Source organism: Coturnix japonica, chromosome Z (genome assembly GCF_001577835.2).
Source record: "Coturnix japonica isolate 7356 chromosome Z, Coturnix japonica 2.1, whole genome shotgun sequence".
Classification (NCBI taxonomy): domain Eukaryota; kingdom Metazoa; phylum Chordata; class Aves; order Galliformes; family Phasianidae; genus Coturnix; species Coturnix japonica.
Window position 1 is genome coordinate 40,295,851 of NC_029547.1, and position 12,617 is coordinate 40,308,467.

The 12,617-nt window shown below is 41.3% G+C and overlaps 1 protein-coding gene across 1 annotated transcript; it reads right to left on the reverse strand.

The window, feature by feature from the left end:
- Window positions 1-2,490: 2,490 nt before the first annotated feature.
- On the reverse strand, window positions 2,491-10,184 carry MINAR2 (membrane integral NOTCH2 associated receptor 2). The gene is made up of 3 exons (XM_015849393.2): window positions 9,945-10,184; window positions 3,658-3,903; window positions 2,491-2,670 (listed from the first exon to the last, which is right to left on the reverse strand). The coding sequence occupies exons 1-3, from the start codon at window positions 10,107-10,109 to the stop codon at window positions 2,491-2,493; spliced, it is 591 nt and encodes a 196-aa protein (XP_015704879.1). The 5' UTR covers window positions 10,110-10,184.
- Between the last annotated feature and the right edge of the window lie 2,433 nt (window positions 10,185-12,617).

Below are 12,617 nucleotides of genomic sequence, written 5' to 3' on the forward strand. Positions count from 1 at the left end.
GCACCTGCTTAAATCCCATTGAAGTCAAGCAGAGCGTATGCGTAAGCATTCTCTCAAGCCAGGAACAGACCAATGAATTTAGATCTCAGAGATTACTTACTATGGAAAAAATGCTGTATGTCCCATTTGAATGTCATTACCTAGCAGAGTTGTTTTATTCATCCAGTTTTAAAAGCACTTTTGGAATACACTAAACATTCTGTTTTCCAAACACCTATCCTAATCCCACTTTATAAATGTTACATGATGACTTTTCTGTTTCAGCTCTTGCCTCTAAGGAATTAAAAAATAAAAATAAAAATAAATTAAGATCACACAGTGAAGAGATGGCATTTAGAGACCTAAACAAATAAAGCTGTACCCTGCGTCTCTCCGACTGCATCTGAATGAAGCACACTTCAGGGAGGATTCCCATCTACTTGAAAAGAGGTCTTTGTCTCTCAGTTCTGTCCTCCCCCCCAAGCATTCAATTGTTGTTTATTTTCCCAAAGGCCAGAGCGCGGCCCGCATTCTAACAATGACGGGCTGTCCCCCTACGAATGCTCTTCCAGGCGTGTAACAGCACGGGGCCTCTCTGCACGGGCAGCACAGACGCTCCCTCAGAGAACGAGTGAGGCTTCTTCTCTTCCCCCCACCCCTCCATGCCTTTTAACACTTATGCACTTCCATAATCGAGACAACGTGCGGATGACCGGAAAGGAGGGGGAGGGTTGCGGGGGGCTGAGCGGTACCTCCGCTCCCGGCTCAATCCTCCACCAGGTGGCAGCAAAAGAACCTGCACATACTGTATTTTTTAAAACAAACCTCAAATAAATGCGCTTTACTCTGGAACAGCAAAACTCTGCCTGGAGCCTTCCGTTCATCCCCCACCCCACACACTTTTCCGACTGTCCGCAAGGTGGCAGCAGCAAAGCCAGACTGAAGCAGCAGTAAATGGACTTGAGGAGAAAACTATTTTATCCCTGTTCCTAAACCCTCAGAGAGCAATACAGTTAAGAAACTCTCATTATTGGCTGTTTTCCTGGAAATTACAGAGCCTTTTGCTTTTAGGCTTCCCGCCTACAGGCCTCGATAGTTTAGAAAAATATGTCTCTGCATTGTATGCAATGCACTTAAAGCAAATTTACCACGGTTGAAAATAAAACCAACACAACAGTTAAGTATTGTTGCTTTAATATGAATAATTACTTCATAATGTTAGCTATTAGTCTTGCAGAATGGTTCTTAGATCTTACTTTGGGAAGCCAAGTGCCTCTGATCTTTCAGACAAGAACACCCATCCATACCACAGCTGCAGCAGGCTGGGAGACCAAGTTTCCTTCCCAGTATGTTTACAGCAATGTTCTGTGTTATAACACAGATACCAATTTTATGCCAATGCATTTAAATGTGGCTAAACTTTTTCTGTTGGATGATCACAAGATTAATAATAGAACCATAGGATTGTGGAATGGCCTGGGCTGAAAAGGACCACAGTGGTCATCTAGTTTCAACCCCTTTGCTATATGCAGGGTCACCAACCACCAGACCAGGCTGCCCAGAGCCACATCCCCCAGTCTGTATAAATACCTGGGATAGTCCCATCCCAAGTGTAACACATTCCACTTGGCCTTGCTGAACATCATTAGGCTCACATGGACCTATTTCTCCAGCCTGTCCAGGTCATACTGGATGCCTTCCCTTCCCTCCAGTGTAGCAATTGCACAGCTCAGCCTGGTGTTATCAGCAACCTTACTGAAGGTGTGCTCGATTCCATAGAGTGAGAGTTGTCTTGTGTTAATGAGGGAAATCACCGGGACAGCAGTATTTGTAGTCCTTTGCCCTGGAAGAGATATGAAGTGTTTGCAGCAAACAGGGTGAACTTTTGGAGATAAAATAATTTATATGCTTCTGTCTTTATTCACTTATTTTTTTTTATTTCAGTTTGTATTTTCGTCTTCCTGAATTTTTCTTCTAGATCTTAGTTGACTGCTTCCTTTCACTTGCAAAGACCCTTTGTTACAGAATGACTATATATATTCAGTCTTCCAAATAGATATGTTCAAATTCACTTCAACTTTAGCACTCATCAAATCTTGCTCCAGATCCTGATGCAGCAGCTGTTAAAAAATATTCTCTCCATATTTTGAAGCATTTTGAAATATTCCATTGGCAGCCCATGCATATCATATGTACTGTATTACAGATACCGAACCAAAACACCAGTCAGAAGAAGAAGAAGACATTATAAGAAGTTTTGTGTTCAGAGTTTTGTTTATAAATTATACCCATTAGGAGACATTCACTCTTATGCTCAGAGTATTTGTATTGTTTCAGGATCAAGTCCTTATGCTGCACAGGAACACTTTAAAATAGTGATGTCAAAGGAATTATACTTGTGCCAAAATAAATAAATAAATAAAAATACATGGAATTCAAATAAAACAAGGGAGGGGAATAACTTAATAAAAATGTTTATTGAAAAACTTCCATCACCAGCTTTTGGCTGTACTAAGTAAGTAAAACACTGAGCGTGACTATTGTAATTAGGATACATACAACTAGTACTATTACCAGGATGATTCGGCACCATTTAGAATGTTTTCTTTCTTTCTCTTTCTTTTTTAACAAGGTATCATACCCAGGAGTATAAATATCCCCCATCCAGAACCGTAGATCATTAGGATTTTCCTAAAAGAAAAAACAGAAAATGAACTCAGTTCTTCTGCCTTGCATATAATAGAACATTAGAACATAGCTAGGAGTATTTTGGCTATCATCAGATAGTGATTAATGAATTTAAAGCATCACAACAGAAATGCAAGAGACTTTCACTTGAACATAGGTTGTGCTACTTGCCAGATGCTGCAAATGTTCCTCTGGGGAAAACTAAAACCACACTTTCTTGCCAGGAACCAAATGCAGGACACCAAGCATTTAAATGAGATCTAGGAAAGAAAGAAAGAGAGAGAGAGAGAAAGAGAGGAAGAAAGGAAAGGGAAGAAAGGAAAGAAAGGAGATGAGGGCAGAAAGGAAGGGAGGAAGGAAGAAGAGCAAAAAACAAAAAACAAAAGAAAAGCAAACCAAAACCAACCAACCAAATAAATAAATTAATAAATAAATAGCAGTAGAAACCAGATTGTATTCTGAAGAACAGATGCTGACTTATAAATAAAAAACTAAGTCCTTCCTAAGTCCCTTTCCAGTAACAGGGAATAGCAAAAACAAACAAATAAAAAAGCATCCAAAAAAAAAAAATTACAAATGATTTGTGAAAATCCACGTGCAGGTATGATCCTACATAGTGTGAATAAGGCTGAAAAAATGTGTGTTATCTGTGATGTTATGAACAGCTAGAAAAGCGGACACATAATACTTAAGTACCTGGCTTACAGATCACCCCTGTATAAGTTGGGAAACCATTGCAGGGTGTTGTGGTTTAAGACTTTCTCTTTACAGAGACTGTGTTCTGCAGAACTGAAATTGCTGGCCACTAACCAGATACATAGACTTCTTTTTCTGATCAGACTCATGCTAGTGTCATGTCTGCACAGGAAAACATGTCCATATTTGCTTCTGGAATCCTACCAAAAGAACCAAACATGCTGCACTGTAGCTCGTGTTCACACAGAGCTTTAGCAATACATTTTATTTGATTGCAGCGCAGAAGCACATTACCTTTATGTGGCTGGCCAAGTCAGAGTGCAGTGAATGTCTGTCATAGTCCTGTGCAGTCCAGGAAGGAGTCTTTCTTTTCTCCTCCCAGCCATCATCCACCTGGAAATCACTATACAAGGGATTGCTCTTGATTGTGGATTTCAGTGTGATGGGTGTAATGTGTTTCCCAAGGGTTTTGTCTATCATTTCTTGGCTGATCCCATTCAGTTCCACCCCAGGCAGCTCAGTAATGTTTTTCTTTTCTCTCTGTAAAGCACAAATTAGAGCAGAATTTGGCCTTCATTTTTCATTTACCTATGATGCATGTTGCCTTCCAGAGCTATAATTTGTCAAAAGTCATTATTAAAATTACCTGTGCATCATTTTTTCTTGTTCTGGCAAACATCATCAGTGTACTAAGGGAGCCTGACTGTTCATTCTGTGAAGATTTCTTCCTTCTGTGGAAGCATGCAGGTACAATGTGAAATATGCAAATATGAACTGACACTGTGAGGCACACTGAAAAGAAAGCTTATAGTACAGCATAATGTTGTTATGGGGTATGACAGTAGAGTGCATGCAGATCTGGCAGATGCCAATGCAGTGAGTGAGATGCAGAAGCACAGCTGCAAGAACAAAGCAGAGTGAAGTATAAGGTAACAGTATGCCAGCAGCTGTCTTTGCTAAAGCTCTACATCTCACCTTGGGGGGATCTCACAACTCTGATACCTTCACTGCACAGCAGATCTGTCAACACATCAGAGGGCTGGCATGCAACTACTTGAAAGTTCCTCATACAGGTACCATCACAACATCACAACTTGAGCAATGTTCCTGCAAAGCATTCATTCAATCAGGATTTTATGACAGCAGATGGAAGAGGAAGAGGAGTAACAATTGTGTTGGGGTGTGGTTTTTGGAGAATTCACAAAGTGCATCCTAAAATCAGCCTAAACCTCTTCAGGAGCTGCTAAGACTGTAACCATACAACCACCTTCTGTCCCAGAGACTAGCCCATGGCTCCAGCCACACCTCAGCTTCCCAAGAGAGCTATTTCTGATAGAGCCCTGTCCTCAGACCAGTACCTGCCCTGTGCTTCAGGACTGTCTTTACACTTCCACAAAGCTTTCCTGACTAGAAGATGATATTTCCTTTGAAACAATGGTGGTCTTGGCCTGGCTTGGTGGCCAGCCAGTGCATGATGGGCAGGCATAGATAAAAGCAAAGACCTGGTTTTCTTTGGAAAGGAAAAAGAAAGCATCAACCTTTGTCTAAGCAACCCTAGTAGGAATCATCATGCTGGCACTGTTATCGCCAAATCATCAGAAGTAACTAAGTGTATTTCCCATCAATAATTATCATTAATAGGTGGGTGGATCCTCAGTGCCTCCCAGTTCCTCCATTAGTTCATAATTTCCATATGTCATTCCTCAGCCTTGACAGTCCCCTGACAGTATTACTCTATGCACTTCAGTTACAGCTGGCACTGAAGGTCTCTGGATTGTACTGGCCAGATTTCAGCTGAGCTGGTGTTTTTAACTGTCATTTCTTTCTGATTCCATTTTACTTTATTTAATTTATTTATTACTTAAAATTTGTCAGTGACCTTAATGATGCTTCCCTCAGGCCTACTAGATAGTTGGACTTGGGGAACATTTTGCTGAGGAACACAAGCTGTCTCACCACGGGATGTTCATTGTCCCTAGGCTAAAATATTGTGAAAATAATGTAACTTGACAGTGACTTCTAAAGCTGTTCTATATAAAACCCTCCCAAACTTGGAAAAGATGGTGTGATGGAGAATTTCTTCAGAAATGTGTGTCAGAACTTCATGCCCCTTCCTTCCAGAACACCTTCCTTTTTATAGGCAGCAATTCATAAAGATAGGAGAATGTGTGATCCTGAAGAGTAAAGCTAGGGAAGAGGTTGAGCCAACCTCTCCATCTCCCACAAAATATGATGGGAGGAGCAAAAGTGTTTTACGTAGAGAGAACTGGACTGGAATTTGAATAGGAGATAGTTTGCAGAAGCTTTGGAGTACAGACACTGAAGTGCTACATTAACTGGGAAAATATTTTTGAGTGCAGCTGAAGGTTTGACTGAAATTTCTGCAGCAGATGTGTCTTAGAGACTGCTTTATGGAAAGAGAGAAGCCTGAAGCATGAACAAAAAGTACTTTGGGTCCAAGAAACAGTACAGGTAAATATGAGGCAGGCTGCATTTACAGAAATGGATAAATGATTTCATAACACAAATTACGCGTATCAGTAGACAACAACATATGTCACTATAAAATCTAAAGTAATCTATATTGTTAGAGAATATTTCAATTTCATTAGTATCTTAAATTTATCTTTCTGTTGCCACTACTGTTTTAGCACAGAAATAGTGTAATCATTCTGTCCTTAGTCCATGATGAGGGATATCAAGTACCAAAATATCACCAACCAAACCAAGAGAATAAAGAGCTAAGTCTAGGCCTTGGTCTCAAGTCAACCTGCCTGCAAGAAAAAAATGAAAGAGACATCTAAAAATTTAAGGAATTATGCAAGTCAAAATTTTCCCTTACTCGCTGTGAAGAGAGTTATTCATGTCCCACGGAAGCTGGGGCTGCTGGCAAAACCTAGGGCAATATCCAAAGAAATTAACAAACACTGTCTACAGACAGCTGTGCCTAGTAGCTTTACTAAAGCAGCTGTTTAGAAATTTTTGGCCCCAGTCTTCTGCTGGAGCTGTTTTGTAAGAACATCCTCAATGCTAATGAAAGTGCTTGGCAGGATAATTTTTAAGTAGGTGATTTGTTTAGTATTATAACCCTCTATTGTTCAAAAGGCATGCACTGCTTTTTCTGAGGAGCTCTCCAAGTAAAGGTGGGACATTGCTCTGGTATATAGGCATAAGGAATTATTGACAGGAAGCTGCTAGGTAGCTGCTGGAAACCTAAGCATCCCTGTGATAGTTGTAGCTGTTGGGGTGCTGTAAGGTATTTAGTCAACTGAAAAAGCTCATTTATCAGAATAAACAATAATCACATCTGTAGATTTTCTTAGACAAATCTAATGTCTTGGGGGATGCTGTGGGAAGGAAACCAGGAAGGTAATTATTAATCATGTCTAGGTGAGTGGATATGAAAGACAACAGAACACATTAAAGGCTCCTGAGAATTCACATTTTCTTTTCAAGAGACCTGAGGGGATCAGATGTGCTTATAAGGGCAACAAGTCAGTATAAGGTGATCCAAAGCAAGATGAGAGCCCACCTGATGTGGATTGCAGATAAATAGGTGGCTGTAAAACCCTAAGCCAAAGCGACATGACCCAGAAACATTCAGAGAAAAACAAGCATTCATGCTGACTATCCTTACTGTGTGGCACTGAAAGAACTTCTGCACAATAATTAATTATTTACTTAGAGAAAGCTGTTTTGTCTGTCACTGCTAATGGAGTTCTGCAGGGCTGTGAGTACGATATATAAAATTTGCTGTATGGTGTCAGATCAGAGCTCCTGTCAGCCTTGCAGCTGGTCTCAGACTGCAGACAGTTGCAAATATCTGGGGAAGAATAAGAGAACACATGTGTAATGCAGGCCTGAGCCAAGGGACAGGAAGCAACTGGCCCAGCACCTAACTGAGAGGTAAAATCCTCCTCCTCGGTGCTCTGAGAGGTGTGCAAGGGCCAGACACAGGTATTGCACTGAAATGAGACACCAGGAGGTGTTAGAAGTGCAGTTATCATGGTAACAGCAATTCTGTTAAGGCCAACGTTGTCTGGTTGTGAAATTCTAATAACCACAGCAAAGAGAAGGAGCACAGCGTGCAAAGTCAAAATTCTCTCTGCTGCCTTCCAGGGAAAAGAAGAAAATGCAAGCAGAAAGGAGAGGTCCAAGTACTGCTGATATCAAGGGAAAGGGCTGAGAGAGAAGCGTGAGTGTTGTATCTGGGAGCTGTGCATGGTGTAGTGAGGGGTGCTGGGGAAGAGGAGTCTGCAGTGCTGAGAACACTCAAAGTGAGCAACAGCTGCTACAAGAAACAGTTTCTTGTGCTGCTTTAAACCAGAAAGGTCCAGGACTCCTGAACTGCTTAATGACCTGCTTTATTTGAAGTAGACAATGAAAATGTATGCTGAGCAGGGCAGCTGTGATGTTTACCTGACACAGAAAAGCAAGGGAAAATGCAGCAACATTTTGGTCAGAAATATTAATTGCCATTATAATCAGACTGCTTTTTGTAATGGAAACTCATTTAGGAAGCTACAGATGGAGAAAACACCTGAAGTGTGCCGAAAGTGAGCGTTCTCATAACAGAGGTTGGAAGAGGCTGCAGGCTGCCACACAGTCTCTGTGTACAGGGAGACCTCCACAGCCGGCAGCTCCTTACAGAAAGAAAATGAACTTCTGGGTGGGGATTTTCAGCTGTTCTCAAGGATGCTGGGAGTCTGCAGGTCACTCACATATGTTCTGAAACCAATTCTCCTTCCTCACCCCCCTCATTTCCGCTTCTGAATTAACTAACCCTTAACCCCATTAGCTTTCTCATCTTAAAGCAAAACATGTTACTCCTGCACCATTAGTTCTCTGCTGTGCCATCGTGTTTATTCTAACGTCTGGAATTCATCAACTCTTTTTCCTTTATTTGTCAGCACAAGGAAAGAAAGGAGGCCTCTCTTTCATAAGGGAGGGAGAATGAGGCACAGTGATGTCCGGACAGCTCAGTCACTAAGGACTGCACTTACAAACATAGGTTATGCCCCCCATTTGGGGTTTATAAACCATGCTATATTACAGGAGCAATTCTGGCAAGGCTGCAGACACAGCCATCTTCCTGGCTGTGCCTGCATGAGCAGGGTGGAGGGAGGCCTATCTTAGGGCTCCCACTCAGCCCAGTCCTCCCGTAAGCCTGGCCCTCCTGGAGCTTCTTGCCCAGCAACAATGGGGAGAAGCATCCTGCTGCGGAGCAACTCAGTGTGTGGTTGCCGCATCCTGCACAAAGAGGGGCCGCAGTGGGGCAGGGAGCGAGGCCAGCATTGCTCCATGTCCTATTGTTTTGAATCCCGCAGGCTCTTTCTTTTAGTGAGAGCTCTGTGCATGAGAGACAGCAGTGAGTGTGGGACCCCCCCTCTCCCCCCGCCTGCCCCCTCCCTTCCAGCTCCCCATGGGGAGTCCTGGTCTAGGAACAAACAATAGGAGTGGGCTCTGGGAGGGAGGGAAGGGGTCTGGACAGCTGATGAGGGAAGAAGTAAAACTGGAAGCAGCTATGGGAGACTTCAAGGCTTTTCCTCTTTCCCTCCTGCCCCCATGTTGATGGTTTTTTAGCTCCAGCTCCTCATTGCCTGGGGGATCTGGACCCATGCCCTGGGGATGCTCAGGATGCAGAACCATCTCCAGCCCCCAGCTACCTCCGTTTGTCTCCATCCCCTGACAAGAACCAGACCTTGGAGCTTTTCTCAGGCTAGGGGTGGGGAAAGGCAAGAGGCTCCCCAGGCAGCCGGAAAGGAGTGCTGTGGTGTGAGCTGCAAGTGGGGCCCAGAGGGGTGTGAGCTGATGCAGCTGTACTGCTGCTGATCCAGATACAAATGTCTCCTCTGTGGGCTCCAGGCATCTGCTAGACAGTACACTTTTGCATTTTTCCATGAAAACACTGCTACCTCCACATAATAACCTGTATTAATGCTGTCATTGCCTTTCACGCCTTCAGCAGACATCTGTCAGGGTGACAGCAAGGTCAAAGATGAAAGACGAAAAACAAGATGAAGTAAAGAAGATGCAGCAAAATACATAGAGATGCACAAGCTAATAAGACACAAGCAAGACTCTCTGGTGTTCTCTCTAATGTGCCTTTTATTGAGTGTTGTCACCTGGATTTCACATTTAAGTCCAGTGATGGCTTTTTTTTTTTTTTTCTTTTTTTTCTTTTTTTTTTCCCCCCTCCATTGCTATTCTTTTCCCTCCTTTCTCACACTTGTAATTTCTTTAGAGAGGGTATTCTATTAGCCTCCTTGGTACAATTAATCCATATTTGACATAAGTAGGCTTTCTGGGAAATGCTATGAAAATGTCACCACAAGCAGTAGAAAGCATAATGTACTGAAGCAAATGAGGTAGACTGTACTGCTGCTGAGGAGAGTGACTGCCCTTCTGGAGTCCAGTCCTCACTGAAATCAAAGGGAAAACTACAGGGGGTTATTCTAGTTGTGCAAATTCAAAGATATGGGAAGCCGAATGTACAGCTGAAATGCTGAGCTCATATCATTTGCCTCCAGATCCCCAAAAGAAGATAGAAAAGTCAGGAAAAAGAGTCTGTTAGACCTTACCTGTGAATAGACCCTGTTGTGCCACTGTTGCACTCCAGGTAAAGCTGCTTCTGGGAACTTTGCCAGCCTGGCTTGTAGAAAGGTTGAGTTTTTCACTAAAGACTTCACCTCCAGCTGTAGAAATTTATCAGGATGGTTGTTGTTTGGCAAAGCGGAGAGGTCCATGTTTCTGTCCTCTGGAGTAATAACGAAAGCAGTACAAACTTCTGCTTCCTGGCCGTGCACACTGCTTAAATCATTAATGATGTGAAGAAGGATACGACAGTCTCCTGAAACTGTATCTGACCCCCTCTTGGTGTCAGGCTCACTTGTATAATCTACCAATGATAAGAATGTTGTTCAGAAGCGGAAGATAAGGGAAGACCTGTTTCTCTATGTTCCTAGCTTAAGTTTTCGAATTCAAGTTCTGTTTTAATAGGTACAGATGTTCTCATTAAAGCTAACCAAATATCAGTCAGTAGATGCATGAGACACTTAAATGAGCACTAGCTCTTCTTCAAGTGACCTGCCAAAAATTTCAAAAGCTTAACAGCACTTCAAAGCAAACTCTTTCTCAGAAAAATGAGAAGCAGCTCCCATTACAAAGCCAGTTTTCCTCCTCTGTGGCAGCACTGGGAGGCTCTGTGGTGCTGTGCAGGTCAGTACCATGCACCATACACAGCAGCTATGACACACAGTTCCTGCAGGGATTTCTTTGACAGTAAGTTCTTCCTGACTTTGGGAAATGCCCATTTGTTTCAAGTAATTGATAACAGAAGTTCTCAGGTGGTTGACTACTTGACTACTCCTGCTCAAGTGAATGGAAAAATTCTTGCTGACTTGAATGACAGAGTCAGACCCTTAACTTCCACTGTTTTGCTGTGAGATCTGGTATTTCATCAGCAATTTAGAAGTAGGAAGCTCTTTTAACTTTTGGCTAGTGAAATTCTCTTTCTAGTCATGGTCATTTCTTAAAAATGGCAAAAAATAGCCACTTTAAATTTATTTTAAACTTTTAAAACATCTTTTCAAACTTTTGCATTTTGTAATATATATATATACATATATATATATATAATACATATATATTATTATAATGCCACATAGGTTAGCTTTGTAAAAGCACATATTTTGAAAAAACCTGTTTTGGATCAAATTAAGTGCCAGTAATTATGGAATAATGAAAATATTATCCTTGTACTTAGAGAAGAGAATTAATCCATTTTCCTTATATAAGGTTTCTGGTATTTTAGGAGAAAATTAAGCACCATTCAATTGCCCCTTTCTGACTGACATGGGCAGAGTACTTTCACATTTTGAGATAGGTTGTCATTCTTCTAGCAGAGTGTAAAAGTGTGTGATTGTGTGGATGATATAATCAGCTGACAAAAGAATGCCTTCTGGCCTCTAGTCCGGTGGCATCTTTCTCTTAAAGTAATTAACAGCCAACAGCAACTGAACTGTCTGCACATTATAAAAATTATAACACACCATGTCTATTTAAATAGAAAACATGTAATTTCACATTCCATTGCATCAAAGTAATTTTTCATTGCTTTTTCACTTCTCAAAAATCAAAAATATATAATTTAAAATTATACAGTTATTCTACTATAACACAATAGTTTCCAAAGAGAGACCTGATGCTCAGTGAAGCCTACTGTGAAGCTACAGTTAATTCAGTGTACAGCCATAGTTCCACTTCCTGCAGTCCCTAAGGAGACTTAAATTGTTATGGGAATTACAAACTACACCTTGTGACTCCTTTCAGACTCATTTCTCCAGCAGTATTGCCTTCAGAATTTGCTCTCCTGGGTGTTTTCCAATCGTGGTTAATGGATTGCATTGCAAAACAGATGCAGAGAACCCTACAGTGGTTACAGAACTCACCTGAGATAACTAAGTTCTTCACTGAATATCCCTCTGCTAGATTCAGCTCTTAATGCATCAGGGTCATGGAGCAGCACATCTGCCTGTAGCTGTTGAATGGTGCCTAAGTCAGGAGGGTGGAGGCATGTGCTGAAGAGATTGCTGCAGCTGTACCTGCTGCTATGCAGGGCTTAATGGATTCTGTGACCAGATACAGATGCCAAAACTCACAAAAATGCAAGTAACAAAAGAAGCTTTACTTTTTATTGAAAATGTAAAAATCATGTGAATCATGTACAATATTTTCTCATAAGGAAAATTTTAGCTGTTTCATAACGTTTCACAAAACTGTAAAACATTTTATTTTTATAAAGACTTTTTTTATAAAACAAAGATAAAACTAAAGTAGTATTACAAAGCTATTTTCTAAATCATTGACAAAGAACTGAAAATGTTTAACAGATTAATTCATAAAAATGGCAGGAGGAAGGACTTCCATTTGTAAATCTGCAAGAGGATTCACAAAGGTATGGGGGGAGAGGGAGGGGGGGGTGGGTTTTTGTTTCTAAATGTTTAAAATCAAGTGACATGCTAAACAGTACAGACGTGGATTCATAGGATGGTACAATTTCTAGGACTGCATTTCTCTACACTACCTCAAACAGTGCAACAGTGATTCAGTGTAAATCTCTACAGTGTTTCATTGATTCAATACTTGTGTTCAAGTACATGTCCATGAGAATGATCAAAAATTCCTACTTCTCTATTTTAATTTTCTTGTTTACAATAGGTTATAAGTTACAGTAGATTATCCCCAACAGCATG